The following is an 18,379-nucleotide window of genomic DNA, read 5'->3' as shown; positions in this document are numbered from 1 at the left end:
TGTGGCCAAGATGCCAATATGAATGATGTTTATGGAGATGAACTTGCTATAGTTCCTTATGTTAAACATGAAATTGTTGCTATTGCACCCACGCATGATAGTCCTATTATCTTTTTGAATTCTCCCGACTACACTATATCGGAGAAGTTTGCCCTTATTAAGGAATATATTGATGGGTTGCGTTTCACTACTACACATGATGATTTTGATAGATATAATATGCATGTGCTTGATTCTCCTACTTGCAATTATTATGAGAGAGGAACTACATCTCCGCCTCTCCATGTTTCCAATATGATAAAATTGCAAGAAACAGTTTATACTATGCATTGGCCTTTACTATGTATGCATGAATTGTTCTTTTATGACATGCCAATGCATAGGAAGAGAGTTAGACTTCGTTGTTGCATGATATATGTTACTTTGTGCTCACTACTAAATCACAAATCATTGTTAATTAAAATTGGCTTTGATATACCTTGGGATCCGGGTGGATCCATTACTTGAGCACTATTTGCCTAGCTTAATGGCTTTAAAGAAAGCACTGCCAGGGAGACAACCCGGAAGTTTTAGAGAGTCATTTATTTCTGTTGTGTGCTTTTATAAAGTTTAAAAATAAAAATAATGTGCCAAGATTTGCCTTTAGGATGTTTACATTGCTTGTTGGTTTGTGCGGTGCAAAACAGAAACTTTGGCTATAGTGCACGATTTTACATTTTTTTACTGGAACGTCAAACGGTTCTGAAACATTTTGCACTGTCTTTCTATACAAATTGTTTATTTTTCCTAATTGTTTCAGAATTTTTGGAGTACCAGAGGTATGGTGAATGTTCAGATTACTACAGACTGTCCTGTTTAAGACAGATTCTGTTTTTGATGCATAGTTTGCTTGTTTGGATGAAACTATAGATTTCTATCAGTGGATTAGGCCATGGAAAAGTTATATTACAGTAGCTACAATGCAAAAAAAAATATGAATTGGTTTGCAACAGTACTTAGAGTATTTATTTGCTTTATTATACTAACGGATCTTACCGAGCTTTCTGTTGAGTTTTGTGTGGATGAAGTGTTCGAAGATCGAGGAGGTCTCGATGTGAGGAGAAGGAGGAGAGGCAAGAGCTCAAGCTTGGGGATGCCCAAGGCACCCCAAGTAAATATTCAAGGAGACTCAAGCGTCTAAGCTTGGGGATGCCCCGGAATGCATCCCATCTTTCTTCAACAAGTATCGGTATGTTTTCGGATTCGTTTCGTTCATGCGATATGTGCAAATCTTGGAGGGTCTTTTGCATTTAGTTTTCACTTTTCTTTGATGCACCATGCTGGTATGAGATAGTCCATGGTTGATTTATAGAATGCTCATTGCACTTCACTTATATCTTTTGAGTATGGCTTTATAGAATGCTACATGTGCGTCACTTATATCATTTGAAGTATGGATTGCCTGTTTCCCTACACATAGAAAACCGCCTTTTGTAGAATGCTCTTTTGCTTCACTTATATTTGTTAGAGCGTGGGCATATCTTTTGTAGAAAGAATTAAACTCTCTTGCTTCACTTATATCTATTTAGAGAGTTGACAGGAACTGGTCATTCACATGTTTAGTCATAAAATCCTACATAAAACTTGTAGATCACTGAATATGATATGTTTGATTCCTTGCAATAGTTTTGCGATATAAAGATGGTGATATTAGAGTCATGCTAGTGGGTAGTTGTGGATTGTAGAGATACTTGTGTTGAAGTTTGTGATTCCCGTAGCATGCACGTATGGTGAACCGTTATGTAACGAAGTTGGAGCATGAGGTATTTATTGATTGTCTTCCTTATGAGTGGCGGTCGGGGACGAGCGATGGTCTTTTCCTACCAATCTATCCCCCTAGGATCATGCGCGTAGTACTTTGTTTCGATGGCTATTAAATTTTTGCAATAAGTATGTGAGTTCTTTATGACTAATGTTGAGTCCATGGATTATACGCACTCTCACCCTTCCATCATTGCTAGCCTCTTCGGTATCGTGCATTTCCCTTTCTCACCTCGAGAGTTCGTGCAAACTTCGCCGGTGCATCCAAACCCCGTGATACGATACGCTCTGTCACACATAAGCCTCCTTATATCTTCCTCAAAACATCCACCATACCTACCTATCATGGCATTTCCATAGCCATTCCGAGATATATTGCCATGCAACTTCCATCATCATCATATACATGACTTGAGCATTTTTTTTCATATTACTTTGCATGATCGTAAGATAGCTAGCATGATGTTTTCATGGCTTGTCCGTTTTTTGATGTCATTGCTACGCTAGATCATTGCACATCCCGGTACACCGCCGGAGGCATTCATATAGAGTCATACTTTGTTCTAGATATCGAGTTGTAATATTGAGTTGTAAGTAAATAAAGGTGTGATGATCATCATTATTAGAGCATTGCCCCAGTGAGGAAAGGATGATGCAGACTATGATTCCCCCACAAGTCGGGATGAGACTCCGGACTTAAAAAAAGGCCAAATAAGCCCAAATAAAAAAAGAGGCCAAAGAAGCCCACCAAAACAAAAAAAAAAAAATGAGAGAAAAAGAGAGAAGGGGCAATGCTACTATCCTTTTACCACACTTGTGCTTCAAAGTAGCACCATGTTCTTCATATAGAGAGTCTCTTGAGTTATCACTTTCATATACTAGTGGGAATTTTCATTATAGAACTTGGCTTGTATATTCCAATGATGGGCTTCCTCAAATGCCCGAGGTCTTCATGAGCAAGCAAGTTGGATGCACACCCACTTAGTTTCAGTTTGAGCTTTCATACACTTATAGCTCTAGTGCATCCGTTGCATGGCAATCCCTACTCCTCACATTGACATCAATTGATGGGCATCTCCATAGCTCGTTGATTAGCCGCGTCGATGTGAGACTTTCTCCTTTTTTGTCTTCTCCACACAACCTCCATCATCATATTATATTCCACCTATAGTGATATGTCCATGGCTCACGCTCATGTATTGCGTGGAAGTTGAAAAGGTTTGAGAATGTCAAAAGTATGAAACAATTGCTTGGCTTGTCATCGGGGTTGTGCATGATTTGAATATTTTGTGTGGTGAAGATGGAGCATAGCCAGACCATATGATTTTGTAGGGATAACTTTCTTTGGCCATGTTATTTTGAAAAGACATGATTGCTTTATTCGTATGCTTGAAGTATTATTGTCTTAATGTTAAATGATAAACTATTGCTTTGAATCAGTCGTGTCTTAATATTCATGCAATGATTAGATTACATGATCAAGATTATGCTAGGTAGCATTCCACATCAAAAGTTATCTTTTTTACCATTTACCTACTCGAGGACGAGCAGGAATTAAGCTTGGGGATGCTGATACGTCTCCGTCGTATTTATAATTTTTTATTGTTCCATGCCAATATTCTTCAACTTTTACATACTTTTGGCAACTTTTTATACTATTTTTGGGCCTAACATATTGATCCAGTGCTCAGTGCCAGTTCCTGTTTGTTGCATGTTCTTTGTTTCGCAGAAAATCCATATCAAACGGAGTCCAAACAGGAAAAAAACTGACGGAGATTTTTTGGAATATATGTGAATTTTGGGAAGTGGAATCAACACAAGACGATGCCCGAGGGGCCCACGAGGGTGAGGGGCGTGCCCTGGGCCCTCTGGCCACTCCGTAAGGCGGTTGGTGCCCTTCTTTCGCCCCAAGAAAGCTAATATCCGGATAAAAATCGTGTCCAAATTTCAACCCAATCGGAGTTACGGATCTCCGGGAATTTAAGAAACTGTGAAAGGGCAGAATCAGGGAGCGCAGAAACAGAGAGACAGAGATACAGATCCAATCTCGGAGGCCATGGACCAGAGGGGAAACCCTTCTCCCATCTAGGGGGATGGTCAAGGAAGAAGAAGAAGAAGAAGCGGGGCTCACTGCCCCTCTCTCCCGGTGGCGCCGGAACGCCGCCAAGGCCATCATCGTCACCGCAATCTACACCAACACCTCCGTCATCTTCACCAACATCTTCATCACCTTCCCCCATCTATCTACAGCGGTCCACTCTCCCGCAACCCGCTGTACCCTCTACTTGAACATGGTGTTTATGCTTCATATTATTATCCAATGATGTGTTGCCATCCTATGATGTCTGAGTAGATTTTCGTTGTCCTACCGGTAATTGGTGAATTGCTATGATTGATTTAATTTGCTTGTGGTTATGTTGTTGTCCTTTGGTGCCCATCATATGAGCGCGCGTGTGGATCACACCATAGGGTTAGTTGTATGTTGATAGGACTATGTATTGGTGGGCAAGAGTGACAGAAGCTTCAACCTAGCATAGAAATTGATGCATATGGGATTGAAGGGGGACCAATATATCTTAATGCTATGGTTGGGTTTTACCTTAATGAACGTTAGTAGTTGCGGATGCTTGCTAATAGTTCCAACCATAAGTGCATAGAATTCCAAGTCAGGGATGACATGCTAGCAGTGGCCTCTCCCACATAAAACTTGCTATCGGTCTAGTAAAGTAGTCAATTGCTTAGGGACAATTTCGCAACTCATACCACCACTTTTCCACACTCGCTATACTAACTTTATTGCTTCTTTACTTAAAACAGCCCCTAGTTTTTATTTACATGCTCTTTATATTTTTGCAAACCTATTCCACAACACCTACAAAGTACTTATAGTTTCATACTTGTTCTAGGTAAAGCGAACGTTAAGCGTGCGTAGAGTTGTATCGGTGGTCGATAGAACTTGAGGGAATATTTGTTCTGCCTTTAGCTCCTCGTTGGATTCAACGCTCTTACTTATCAAAAGAGGCTACAATTGATCCCCTATACTTGTGCGTTATCAGGGAATCTCGGTTTCGCTGCTCAGGTCAGTAGTTTAGGTTAGGGTTTTTTAGTCCTCGCATTTACGATGCTCGGGTGGATGGCGACACTACTACGAGTTTGCCTTCCGGGTTCCTCCTCGAGTTTGTCTGTCTAGAAGTAGTCGACGGAGCTCTGGCCCTTCTCTTTGGGGCGGTGAGGTTAGGTTTTCTCGTCTTGTGGCAAGATTTGATGTTAGATGATTCATATCTATGCAAGGGTTCGACGACGACTGCGGCTCCAGGGCACTGGTCCTTAGGGGTGCATGCACCAAGATTTCCCGGTTGTCATCGACATGGTCCATCCGACTCCGATAGGGGAGCGGCGACAGCAGCGCGTCGGTTGCTTGTTTTGACGGCAATAGTGGTTGTTTGGGGGTCTTGGAATATCAATATAATTTTTATTATGTTCGAGACACTCTGTACTTTCGCTGAATTTTGATAAAAGATCTGGATCATTCACGCAAAAAAATACTTTTAAAACTAGACAACTTACATCCTCAACTCTTGAAACCGGACAAGTTTAGTCCCTTGTCTCGGCAGACACGGTATCACAACTAGTTCAACATGGTTTTGATCGGTCTTCATCCATGGCAGTATTTCTCTCTCCTATCTTCTTCCTTCTTACATTGGCTTACCAAGACATTTCATGGAACACCTTGCATGCACCGCATGTGCCGACCACGGCAGCACCCTCGCAAGTCCCTTTAGCCAGCCATGCTGTCTATGCTCTAGCTCGCCGGCCACCGCGAGCTTTGTTGCACCTTGCATCCCCTTTCTACATCGTCGGACACCGTGGCCCACAACCACCCCTGCTTCATGACGAGGATGCAGGTAAGCAGGCGGCGTCGCTATGGTGGCTTCGAAAGATGAAGGCAAGCCATGCGGGCGGTGGCGCTACCTCGTGCTCGTTCTCGACCTCCTCTTCTCCACTGCCTGGGAGCATGTGGTACGGGGTGCGCGAGAACGCAGTCCGGGGGTGGAGCACGAGGAGAAGCTCAAGAGGATGCCGGGCATCTCCATCTGGTGCACAGCTGCAATGGGACAAGGCAACACCACAGGCATGTTGGGCGGGGTCGCGACGAGCGCCACCAAGGAGATGATGGTGCCTGTGGTGTGGCTGGTGGCCAGTGTGCGTGTGGATGCCACATCCCCTGGTTGCAACAGCGACCGCTCCGTCGATGAGGAGCACAATAACTGAGACAACGCCGAGCTATGATGCTCCCGTGGCAAAGTGCGACTGACATGAAGGAGAGCGCGACAGGGATGTTGATGTTGAGCTGCACATGGCGTATGTGCATGAGCCACGGAAGCTCCCGTCGAAACCCCGCCACGTGGACGAAGACCGGTCAAAACTGTGTTGAGTCAGTCAGCGATACCAGGTCAGCCGAGACAAGGGATTAAACTTGTCCGGTTTCAAGAGTTGGAGGCGCAAGTTGTTCGGTTTTGAAGTTTAGAGCCTGTTCAAAAGTCATTCACGCTCCACGCTTCACGAACTCCGAGGAATGAGCAGCTTCATGGAATCCTCAAAACGTGGAGTTTGCTAAAATTACAAGATTTGCAACGGTTCGTTTAGTCTCTCTCCTCTCTTCTTTCTTCATGAACGAAGAGAATCACGTCTCTCCCTTCCTTCTTGGGCCATGTCGCTAGATGCAGGCCAAGTAGCGATGGAGAAGCCGAAAATCCATCTCTGCACCCGAGCTCATCTGCATCCGTGTTGACGAAAAAAATCAAAACAAATATTAGAAAAATTCAAACAAATCCAATTTTTTTGTGTGGTAGACAATTTGATGCGTGAGACCCGTTACAGATTTCAAGTCATTTGGACATCTGAGCAGCTCTCAGCAAAAAAGACAAATTGGGGTCTGTAAAAATGTTTTTTGAGAGCTTCTCAGATGTCCAAATGACATGAAATTTAGAGCGGGTCTCACGCATCAAATTTTCTACCACACAAAAAAATTTGAAATTTTTTGAATTTGTTTTGAATTTTTTATGTTTTTTTCTAACAGGGTGCAGATGAGCCTGGGCACCGAAACACCCTACTCGTAGAAGCTGATTTTTTTAAAGATAGGTTCAGAAGCTGAATCTTTGGAGTTGGGAGAGTTGGGAGGCGAACAGGCCCTTGGACTAAACCTAGAGTTCGTCAGGAGTTGAGGAGGAAAAATATACTTCTCTATTAAAAATATATTGATACAAAGACTTGTAAAATAAGGCTGAAAATTAATGTTTTTATAAGCCAGAAATAGCGCAGATAAGAGATATCACATACTATCTTTCTTGTTTATACCGAGGCCACCTAGGCCTGAAATGATTTGACTCCATGAGTAAATTCCTAAGCCCAGACTAAGCCCTAACCAGTAACCAGCCAAACTAAGTCTTCGACAGTTCGACTTCACACCATGCTACTACTAACACACTGATACAATTGGATCATTCCCTGCCAGCGGCTGCTTACTACTGAGAGACTGGCAGGCGGCTCTTGTTGGCAGCGCGGCCGCAGAGGATCGCGTTGGTCGGCACGGGGAGCTCGTCGCGGACGGAGTGCGTCGGCGTGTACACCCGGAGGTAGAACTGCTGGCCCAGGTACCTGCGCACCCAATCCTCCGACCTCACGTTCCACATCCCCACGTTGTCCAGCGCGATGAAGATCGCCGTCCACCCTCTTGGATACACCTTCTCAAAGCAGCAACAAAAGAAGTGTAAAACACATTCATCAAGTCAAGCAGGAAAAGGAAGAAAATCTTACCTGCACCGTGCACCTCGTGACTGCATCCACGAGGTTGTAGCCTTTCCTGCTCTGCTCGCTCCACGCCCCCTTGTCCATCCTACGAGGACCGACGAGGAGAATGATCATGGAGCAGAGTATTATATACGTATGCATGAGCCTCACGATGACTTGATGTGCACGTACCCGGCGACGAAGACGCTGTAGCCGTCGAGGTGCCAGCTCTGGAGGCTGTCCTCGCTGTTCTCGAACACGACCTCGACGAAGGAGCGGTGGTCGGAGTCCATGACGGCCGTCGCGTTCTTCAGCGCCGCATCGGCGCCGGTCCCGTTCTGCGTCCCGCTGTGGCTGGCCGCGGGCGCGTCCGGGATGGCGCCCATCCGGTACACGCCGCTGATGTTGTAGTAGTCCGCCAGCTTGAGGGGCGTGTCGGCGTCCACGTACGACACGCCGTTCACGCCGTACCTCGGCTTGCCGCCGACCTGCCCCGCCGAGTTGGCCAGCCGGATGGTGCGGCTCACGTTGATGGACCCGTAGTGGTACGAGCCCTGCGGGTTCGGCCGCGGCCCGCTCGCCGTCAGGTTCGTCCTGCACGTGGTCACCACAGCAAGCTCAGACCCGAACACACCGATTAACACGCCGTTTGTCTCTAGAACGGGCGGTCGAGATGACGTGATCCGTACCTGATGGAGCGAGCCTGGTTCAGTGAAAAGTCAACGTCGCTCTGGTTCAAGGCACGCGGCGGCCCAGAGAAGCCGGTCGAGCCGGCGTAGCGCAGCACGGCGGTGGAGTTGAGGGTCTGGTTGGTGAACCGCGACGAGACGGCGATGTGGTAGCCCCCGGCGGGGCGGTCGGCGGTGAAGAGCACGGAGAGCGACTGGCCGGCGTGGACGTCGAGGGAGGTGTAGGTGTTCTGCACCGTGTGGGTGCCCTCCACCTCCACGAGCGTCACGTTGTGGTCCTGGATCATGAAGTTGAGCGTGCTCCGCAGGCCGACGTTGGAGACCCGCAGCCTGTACGTCTTCCCCTGCTCCACCGTGAAGTTGGCGCGCCCCGGGCCCTTGCCGTTGATCAGGATGGCGTCAGGGGAAGGCAGCAGCTTCCCGTCGTCCAGCATGGCTTGGAGAGCCTGACAAGCAAAACCAAATGGATCAGTTATAGCACACACCAAAACTGAAATGAACCGACAGATGAGTGCATTTCGTGCAAGCCAACGCCTTGCTTGGCGACATATGTACCTTGTGGGTGGTGTTGTACCAGTCACCGATGAGCACGGTGAACTCGTCGGCCGGCGGGGGGAAGGGGATGGGGATCCGCGGGCGGCTGTTGATGCGGATGGCGCCGAAGCCGCCGGCCGCCTTGTGGAAGGCCAGCGAGGGGAAGTAGAAGAAGCTGCCGATCTGGTCCTTGGCCTGCATGTGGTACGTGTAGTTCTGGCCCGGAGGGATCGGGCAGTTGGTGCCCGACACGCCGTCCTGCCACGAGTTCTTCCTGTGCTGGATCCCGTTCCTGTTCATGAGTAACTGTGTTACGTTACTTTTGCCTTTGCGCAAACTATGGATAAAAGTGATTAACTAGATTAATGCTGCAGGTAACTTGTTTGTACCCGCCGAGATATCCGGAAAGGTGATACTATGAGATATATCTTTGCACTAATTAAGTACTGCCAAATTAAGCACGAATAGGAGACATCATGATGCATGTAGCAGAATTACTTCTCTGTGTTTGAAACTGGCAGTGAAGGAATTTGGCATGCATCTATTTTTGTTCAGCGACTTGCTGATCGCCGTTTCAAGATCAGATGCGTAGCAAAGCTTAAACGAGACGACGCTGCGCGACTTGAGTGCTACTACACGCAAACAAATCTCCCCTTTTAACGCCCGCTTTCTTTGATCTCGACGAAACCATTAAGCTAATGCAGATCTAAAAAACTAAGGGGGTGTTTGGTTCAGAAGTCCTAGGACTTTTTCTAGTCCCAAGGACTAATCAAAAAAGATTCTCTAGTAGAGTCTTTTTTAGTTCCTGTAGAAAAAGTCCCTCCCGTTTGGTTCTTAGGGACTTTGAGCATTATTGGTTTGACGCCAAAAATTGGCATTCCAATATTTGACAAATGCCAAAAATTATTGGCAACTTTTGATATTGCCAATTGCTGGCTTGCCAAGTATTGGCAATGCCAAATATTGGCATCAAACCAATTATCCTTTTTTTCTAGTCTCTGGGACTAAAAAGTCCCTGAACCAAACACCCCCTAAACTGATGCAGATTAAAGTTGTGCAACGACGTTCGAGTAAGCTAAAACCGATCAAAACCAGAAGGAAGTAGTTAATGCAGATAAAACTGGTGCATGCAACGCTGAGGAATGTCTCGAGTAAGCTAAAAAGAACTTGCCATGAAAGCAGGAACGGCTCCGGCAGCCGGTTGCGCACGTTGATGACCAGATTGTCGTTCGTCTGGCAGTCGATCTGAGGCCCTGGAAACTGCCCGTTGATCAGAATACCCTACAGAGATCGAAAATCAAACACGTCGCAGTTAACCTCAGATGCAGCGCAGATTAAAACAGCAATACAGCAATAGTTAGCTAGGCTCGAAACTATATATGTACCTGCTGCGGAACTCCTCCGAGCGGGTTGACGTCGCCGTAGCTGACCTCCCAGTCGAAGAACCTGTAGGGAGCCTCCGCCTGCGCGGAGAAGACGAGGGAGAAGACGCACGCGAGGGCCACCACTACTCGCGCCGCCGCCGACGCCGCCATCTCGACCTCCGAGGGGCAGGAGACGAGACGAGATGGGATGGCGCGGAGAGGAGATGGATTGATAGATGGCTCCGCGGGAGTAGAGATGAAGATGCCCGGGTGGGCATTTATAGACGGCGGCCCCTCCCGCGCCGTATAGATGGAAATCTGTTGGGATCCTATCTCGAAATATTTTTGAATCTGTTACGATGTGCAGGTTGTTACAAAAAAAAAATTCTTCCTTTTTTGGGATGCGCCCCCCTGCGGCCGGCCATGCCAGGCTGGCCTGACGGGCCAACTCTGGGCTTGGATTTTCGCACATCTGGACCTGGGCCTTGGCCTGTGGGGTGTGTATGTGACACACTGAAGAAGCCAGAGTCTGTACCTCAAAAAAAGAAGAAGCCAGAGTCCGGGTCCGGGATAAAAAGAATCCAGAGTCCGTCCACTTCCAGGTGGGCCCTCCCCACCGTAACTGCAGGCCGGCTCCTCCTCCTCCCGCGGAAGACCGGCCACCGGTAACCATCGCCACCACCTCCCTCCTCCTCCTCCTCACGTCGGTGCGGCGGCGAGGATGCCGTGCTGCGGGGAAAGCGATCCTCCCCATGAGGCCATCAGGGTCCTATCCCAACCCCAGCGCCACGGCTCGCACGGTTCGTCAATTGGTTCGATTTGGGGGTTCCGGCCGGGGTCTGAATGCCTGACCGGGGCCGGGGATTTGAGCGCAGGGAGGAAGCCCTGGAGGTGTGTCAGGTTAATCGTCATGCTGCTGCATGCGCTCTTCATCGGCGCCGTCTTCCTGCTCGATCCGGCCCTCCGGAGCCAAATCCGCCAGGACCAGTGGTATAACAGGCCCCCTCTCCCCTCCTCTGTTCCTCCTTGCCTGTGAAACGTTTCCGTTTGTTTAGATTATATGTTAAGATATCCGATGTTTGGAGTCGATTTTCTCCTAGCCCGTGTTGGCAGCTATTGCTTTTCCCAGCTACCATTTATTCGTGTAATTAGTTCGTGGCCTGCTTTAATTTTGAAGGAAAATAGTTTTGGTGTGTCTCTGCGAAGAATTGGAAGTGTATGTCCATACGTGCCTGATATGTTTGAAGAATATTAGTACTGAGCGGTTCTAATGTTTGACAGCTTATTCAGAATTTGATGGATACTGGAAATTCATTATGTTATCATGCATCTGTTCTCTGTTTTTCATTAGCATCTTGTTATCTACTCCCTCCTTTCCCATATTAATTGACGCTCAAACGGATGTCTTAGAAGATATTTTACTGGTCATCTGTCTTTAGCCTTCCTACTGTCCACTCTTGATGCCAGGTACATGTGTTTATATGGAGGGCTGGTGTTGTTTACCTTGGCGCAATACCTATATACAGCTAATTCATCACCAGGGTAATTCGTGCTTCTCGATGTTATTGAGCCCTAGAGTAAGGATTATGCATAGGAACAGCGATGCCTTTTACACTGCACCTCATTTCGTCCTCTTGCTGTTAGGTATGTGGCTGATATGTTGAAGGCTGGATCAGCGATGCACGCAACCTTCATTAATACAACGACAATCTCAAAGTAATGTCATAAGTTCTTTTGTTTTGCCTTGGTTAGATATGTGTATATTTGAAGGGCTGGAGCCTGCCAGTTGCGCAGACTTACTTTATGCTAAATTAAAAATGTTTTTTTATGATTAAGAAAAGACAGGTCTGTTCAAAAAACGGGAGCTTAAATTATTTCATGAGCCGCAGCAAAATAGAGCAACACAACCCACAATCTGCTACACCTTCGTCGCTTTTGCAAATGATGGATCTATATCCTCCTGGATCATCCAGCAGGTGCACTTGTCTGGATTTGGAATTATTATTATTTTCCCTCTTCCGAGGTGTAATTTTCAATATATATTGCCATCTATCTTCGTTCTGTGATATGGTTGTATGCTTCCATTTTGTTTAGGGATTTGACCTGCTCTTACTGCCATCTCATTCAGGTAATCTTTATTATTCTAAAGTTGCAGCCTATTGTAATGTTCTCTATAGTCAAGGCAATGATAAAATAACTGGTGGTAACCAGCCAGCAATATACCCGTCTTGGAATATTGATGTTAGTGCTTATGGCAGAACAAATGAAATTCTCTGGAAAAATATATAGAAATGAAAGATCAGTTGACTTACTATCATTGGTATGCGTATCATTTCAAGCATAGACTATGTAGTTTGTCTTATGTAAACTTGATTTAAAGATCAGTAGAAAGCAATTAAGCATGTCTTGTGTCATGTCCAATATGTTTGATTACTAGATTATTATGGCATGTGCTTACTGCTCTTGTTTGCTTACCTATGAAGCTGTACCCTAGAGGGGTTAGGGTATGTTGTTCGTGACCAATGTGTACCATATCATTATTATGGGCATGACAGAAAAATTGGTTATTGTTTGGATGGTTGCCGCATTCTAGTTCATTTTTCGTGCCAACAGTGGCCATTACTAAAAACATTGCTTGCCAATTTTTTGGTAGGGCAAGCTTGGTTCACACCAAACACAACCTTAATGTATGAAAGCACCAGTTATGGCCTAGAGGGCAGTAATGTGTCAATTATGTTACTCTCCTTTCTCATTGTACCCCGTGAGTCACATATTAGAAACCACAAGAAGACTTTCTATCACTTTATTCTTCATTACCATTTACCAATCTGACAATCTATTTGGCAAGATAGTAGATTGTTTTTTTATATTGCATAAAGAACTAGTGCAGGCTTATTGACTCAGCTCAGCATAATATTGAGTTTGTGATATGTGAGTTTGTTATTCTCAAATATCTATGTCACATTAACTTGCAATGTCCATGAAATATCTTTAACTAGCACACGTTTCTGTTATGCTGGTCGCCAAAGCTCATCTTTTGGTGTTGACTACCTTTCACAGCCACCACGAACCAAGCATTGTCATGATTGTGACAAGTGTATTCTCCAATTTGATCATCACTGTACATGGCTTGGAACATGCATTGGCATTAGGAATCATTGCCGTTTTTGGTGAGATTTTTATTTACACATTTTGCAGCTTATCTTTCGAACACATTAAATCTCGAATGCACGATATATATTATGTTTTGTAGTTTAGTGTATGCTATTATGTGCAAATGCCGCAACATCCTTACCTTCTCCAGTTTTTGTACTCTGCGGTCCCTATCGTTTAACAATAAATCCAGAAGCCCCCTGTGCAGAAGTTATGTTGGAATGGAGGACCGCTCTTTTACCAAATAATGAGGCCATGCCCTCATACTTTCTCGAGTCTCTACTGTCTCTATATCACTGTTAACAAGGAACTGCTTGATTTCAATTGGGACTGTGTACTGATGACCATTCCCACCCTTTCCCTTAATATTGATCTAGTGGAATTGGCAGGCTTTTACTTCTTTTGCCGTACAATCCATCAACCTTTACTCAGATAGTCGTATCTACCAAAATCCAGTTACCAGTGTTTAACATGATGTCATGTATCTTGTGAATGTTCTTTCGACATATCTGGGGCATGCTAATTCTTAACTCCTAACTGAAAGCACACCGGGTAGGTTTACAGAGTGCCTTGTTGGCATTGTAGTGCTTCTGTGGCTCCTGTACTTCTTTTAAGATCAAAGGAAAAATAATGGCAAGGAGAACTAATGATTATTGAACTTACGAGGTCTCCCCGATATAAGTAGAATTGCAGCTTTCACAGAAAAAAAAACTCTAGCGATTATTGGACTCACAAAGTCTCCCGGATGTAAGTAGAAATTGCAGCTCTCCTCGATTCCTTTATTTCTGTTAACAGCTATGTCCTCTTAATATGCATTTAATTTAAAATATATTGTTCTTAAATGCTTCTGATGATATATTGGAATATACATATGTGATGTTATGTTCTATTTTATGACTCATCAAAACTATATCCAGCTTATGTCATTGCATAAGTGATATTTTCTAGGTGGTACATATTTGGACAAGCAAGTTTAGTTATTTGGACTGTTGCTCTCTACATCCAGTTCTTACATGTGGATATGAACGGGTCCTGGTATGTACCTCTACCTTTTTTGATCTAGTTTCACTACTCATGGTATGTACTTTGGATTTCAAGTTTGTCCGGCAAACATTTTATTTGTTTCTTAATCGACAGGTTGAAGGGTTTGACTGGCTTAACACTGTTGCTGCCGTTGATAGTAATCCTCATAGTTTTGCTGATCTTACTCATGTTGCATACGTAAGTTTTTACGTTTATATATTGACAGTAGTCTGTTCTTTCAGAATTCGCAATCTGCTATGCAGAATACAAAGAAAAACTATAACAATAGCTGTTGACATCAGGAATATCTTACATGTTGTGAAGTCACAAATTAACAGTGACCTCTTCACTGATGATTATTGTATTCACGAGCTTGTGTATATCTGTAGTTACCTTGCTCTTACGAACCAAACGACATATGAAATTGCCAGACGGAAGCGAATATCTTACCTAAGGTATGAAATGGCTGAAGACTAGCATTTTTCTCGTTATATTTGCTTGTCTCTAGTCTACCATAATGAATCGATCAAATGACACTTACAGGGGAGTTCCTAGAAAGGTGCATCCTTTCAGCAAAGGTATCTGCAGGAACCTCTATGACCTCTGCCTCTCTAGACAGAAGGGATATGTTCTGGAAGCAGTACCCCCACTGGACGAACTAGAAGCCCGGGCTAGACCCTACACCTGCCGAGATGTAATCTGCTGCCGGTGCTGCTAGTACGCGCTATATGTGAAAATACATTAGTTTAGTTTGATGCATATAATAACATGGTAAAGATACTTGTGGCTCATTGATGTTGTACAGCATATACTCCTATATATAGGCACCTTTTTGTCTCTTATAGAATGCATCCTGATCAAACGATGCCATTAGATTGATCTGAGTATGCATGTAGATTTTTCAGTTTATTCCTTGTAGGGTTGTAGCTTCATAAGAAAATAGTTTGAACTTAGTCGCACATTCGCTGTAGAACGCTGTGTCTGAGCGATGCAGCTCTTATATGTTAAATGCACAACTGAAAACCCGTTCGTTCTGTATCTGATGATTGTTCTTATATATATTTCGTCCTCGGTTGTCATGCTTTATTTTTGTAGTCATTACTACTGTATATACGATTATACGTACATATCAGCTGGTCTTAAGGTTTTTAGACACTGAAAACGACGAAGTTACAAGCAATATATAGAACAGCTGATCTGTAGTATAATGTTTGAAACGTAGATTCAGCTTTTTGCTTCTAAAAGAATCAACATTTCAGGTTCCAGTACAAGACATAGTATACTTCTCAGAAACAAAATGAAAAACAAGCCAGCATTACATCACATTGATACGTCTTCCGTTGGTGGATTAGACAGCAAACTTGCTTCCATCTTCACTCGAAAAAAAAAACTTGCTTTCATCTTTAAATTCACTCACTGGAACTCGGCGGGCTTGAAGAACTGCACATGCAGGCCAGTGGCGACGAGCCCCCAGAGGTTCCCAACTATGAGGACGAAGCTGAGCCCCATGCCGAGGCACCCCAGCGCCCAGTTGACGCACCACATCGCCGTGCCCCTCCCGGGCTTCATGATGGCCAGCCACATGAAGCACGGGTAGGCCAGGGTGACCGGCAGCGAGATCCCGCCGAGGAGGCCGGCGAGCTCCGACAGGAAGGGCAGCGCGACGGCGATGAGCAGGTTGACGGCGCCGAACAAGGCGCGGAAGCCCGCGCGCAGCCACCACGGGCACGGCCGGTTCTTCTTGTGCACGTACCCGGCCTCCATGTTGTCGAACACCGGCATGGCGTAGATCTGGAACGTGGTCAGGCAGTTGACGATCACCAGCAGCGTCGCGAGACCGATCACCAGCCGGGACACGTCGCGGCTGTGGAACTTGTAGAGTGCGCTCAGGATCCCGTTCGGAGGTATCTGGTTGCCGTAGGCCCAGAAGCCGCCGATGGCGACGGGGTAGAGGCAGAGAGCGACGACGAGGTAGGCGAACTTGACGCCCTTCCACATGGGCACGTGTGAAGGATGCTTCAGCGTCGACGGCATTGTGCCCTGCAAAGCCAGCACGCTCACTCTCAGCGACTTTTCTTCATCGCCGTTCGTTCTCAAAGCGGCACGAGGACATGAGCAACGGATAACGAGGCTAACATGCACTAGCTGGGAATGGGAGGAGAATCTCTTTTCCCGGGTTGACACTTACCTGAATCTCGAGCACAAGATTGTGCCCCCTGAAAGCGAACGCGATGATGCCCAGGCCATTGAGGACGGCGATCGTCCTGTCGACGTCGCTGCTGGCCTTGACCGGGTCGTAGGACACGCCGGCCACCCTCCCCTTGGTCACGGAAATGACCCAGATCATGGTGCAGTAGCCGACGGCCGCCGTCGCCCCGACCAGGGAGACGCCGGCGATGGAGTTGAGGTTGGGGAGCTGGGACAGCACCACGGCCACGCAGACGAACACCACGTACCACTCCACCATGGTCGGCGGCCGCGCCACGCACGCGGGCCCGCAGGCGATGCTGAAGAGGATCTTCATGCTGCCGCCGCCCACGATGATGAGCGCCGTGCAGGTCCCCGCCGACAGGTACATCGTCGGGAGCAGCGCCAGGATCTTCCCCCATCTCTCACCTGTTGGAGGAAGGCCGAGGCAAGGCATGCATGATGAGCGTGGAAGACAGCGATCGAAAGAGACGACGTCGTTTGCCGCACGACGTCGCCGTGTTAATTAATTAGTCTGAGATAATAAGCGCGCGCGGGAATCGGGGACGTACCGAAGACGGTGGTGGCGAGGTGCATGTACCGGCTGTAGCGTGTGCCGCCGGCGACGGGCTCGTGGAGGTTCACCAGCAGCCGCAGCGTGTAGAGCTGCCACGCGAATGCCACGGTCAGGCACACGATCGCCCACGTCCTGCAAGAACCCAATCCACGGGCCGGACAAATTAAGTAACGTACGTGTAGACGTGTACTCGTGTAGTACTATATGTTCATCTCTCGATTGAATATAAGTGGGGTAGCTAGAAGGTACCATCCGAGGGAGGCGAAGGCGGCGGGGAGCACGAGCGCCTGGAAGCCGACGCCGGAGCTGAGGTTGTGGAAGGCGGCGTAGTAGGCGTTGCCGCTCCTGGACGCGGTGATGGGCAGCCAGGCGTCGCGCGGGTCGGCGAGCTTGGTGATGTGCCCGACCTCCTCCAGGTACCCCCTCACGCTCGCCACCGCCTTCTTCACGGGGCTGGCGAGCGGCGACGCCATCGCGCGCAGCGGCGACCGGCTGGGCGCCGGAGAGTGCATCTGCGACGGCGGGGCGGACACCGGCCGCGGCGTCGGCGGCGCCGACTGCACCTCGCTCGTCATGGCCGCTCGCTCCCTCCCTCCGGTGTAGTAGTATATGCTAGCTAGCTATAGCTGTACCAGTGTAGGTGCCCAGACCTTGTGCGAGGAGGTGAGCTCGGTTGGTTGCTGATTCCGGCAAGGCTCGGCGGCCCGGGAGATTTTATAGGCGGAGTTTTGTCACGCCAGCGCGGTTGGTGAACGTCGAGTTCGCTGAGCCGTGCGGCTTTTGGGTGTGGACACCGTGAAGCCCGGGCAGCAGCAGCCTCGATCGATAGTGTGGCTGGTGAGGCCGAGACTGGTCGCAGCCATACATGCAGCGGCGACACGACACGATCATACGGTCTCGAGTGCATGCTGGTCATTATTAATGTTGGCACTAGGGAGCACACAGCAGCGCCGTGTCACCGGTCGATCTTTCGTGGTGGGATCGTCTGGCCTGCCGGCCGGTCTGACCATTAATTTGTTTGTGCAAGGTTAGATATGCATGGTCAGATGCATATATGGACGTTTATGCAGACGTACCATGCGCATCGTCGGCCTTGCGTTTTTAGCTGCAACGCAAGCACCTGGTGGAGTGACTAGCCTGAGGTGCACATATGAAGGGGAGTGGTGAAATTTCCTGTTGGACATTAATTATCAACTCATGAAAAGTATGGCATATATATTTATTGAAAATGGAGGCAAAAGATTTGTAAGGAAAAATACGTG

At 47.0% G+C, this 18,379-nt stretch overlaps 3 protein-coding genes across 4 annotated transcripts; 1 reads left to right on the top strand and 2 right to left on the bottom strand.

Annotated features, from left to right (window-relative positions):
- Positions 1–7,079: 7,079 nt before the first annotated feature.
- LOC109758332 (L-ascorbate oxidase homolog) lies at positions 7,080–10,445 on the bottom strand. Its single transcript, XM_020317187.3, has 7 exons — positions 10,199–10,445; positions 9,985–10,094; positions 8,835–9,105; positions 8,280–8,725; positions 7,783–8,184; positions 7,618–7,696; positions 7,080–7,544 (listed from the first exon to the last, which is right to left on the bottom strand). Exons 1-7 carry the CDS (start codon positions 10,346–10,348, stop codon positions 7,326–7,328), a joined length of 1,677 nt encoding a protein of 558 aa, XP_020172776.1. The 5' UTR covers positions 10,349–10,445; the 3' UTR covers positions 7,080–7,325.
- Positions 10,446–10,730: 285 nt separating this feature from the next.
- On the top strand, positions 10,731–15,439 carry LOC109758331 (protein S-acyltransferase 10). Of its 2 annotated transcripts, XM_020317186.4 has the most exons (11): positions 10,755–10,977; positions 11,053–11,167; positions 11,645–11,719; positions 11,822–11,893; positions 12,019–12,153; positions 12,272–12,305; positions 13,238–13,347; positions 14,279–14,365; positions 14,468–14,551; positions 14,743–14,808; positions 14,897–15,439. In XM_020317186.4, the coding sequence occupies exons 1-11, from the start codon at positions 10,899–10,901 to the stop codon at positions 15,069–15,071; spliced, it is 1,032 nt and encodes a 343-aa protein (XP_020172775.1). In that variant the 5' UTR covers positions 10,755–10,898; the 3' UTR covers positions 15,072–15,439. The 2 variants fall into 2 exon arrangements, with proteins under 2 accessions (XP_020172774.1, XP_020172775.1); XM_020317185.4 differs by having other exon boundaries at positions 10,731–11,167.
- Positions 15,440–15,535: 96 nt separating this feature from the next.
- On the bottom strand, positions 15,536–18,010 carry LOC109758335 (lysine histidine transporter-like 8). The gene is made up of 4 exons (XM_020317189.3): positions 17,367–18,010; positions 17,113–17,249; positions 16,542–16,969; positions 15,536–16,393 (listed from the first exon to the last, which is right to left on the bottom strand). The coding sequence occupies exons 1-4, from the start codon at positions 17,690–17,692 to the stop codon at positions 15,767–15,769; spliced, it is 1,518 nt and encodes a 505-aa protein (XP_020172778.1). The 5' UTR covers positions 17,693–18,010; the 3' UTR covers positions 15,536–15,766.
- Between the last annotated feature and the right edge of the window lie 369 nt (positions 18,011–18,379).

The sequence above is a fragment of the Aegilops tauschii genome, chromosome 2 (genome assembly GCF_002575655.3).
Source record: "Aegilops tauschii subsp. strangulata cultivar AL8/78 chromosome 2, Aet v6.0, whole genome shotgun sequence".
Taxonomy (NCBI): domain Eukaryota; kingdom Viridiplantae; phylum Streptophyta; class Magnoliopsida; order Poales; family Poaceae; genus Aegilops; species Aegilops tauschii.
Note: the sequence above shows the minus strand (reverse complement) of the source record. Positions and strands in the feature narration are given on the sequence as shown.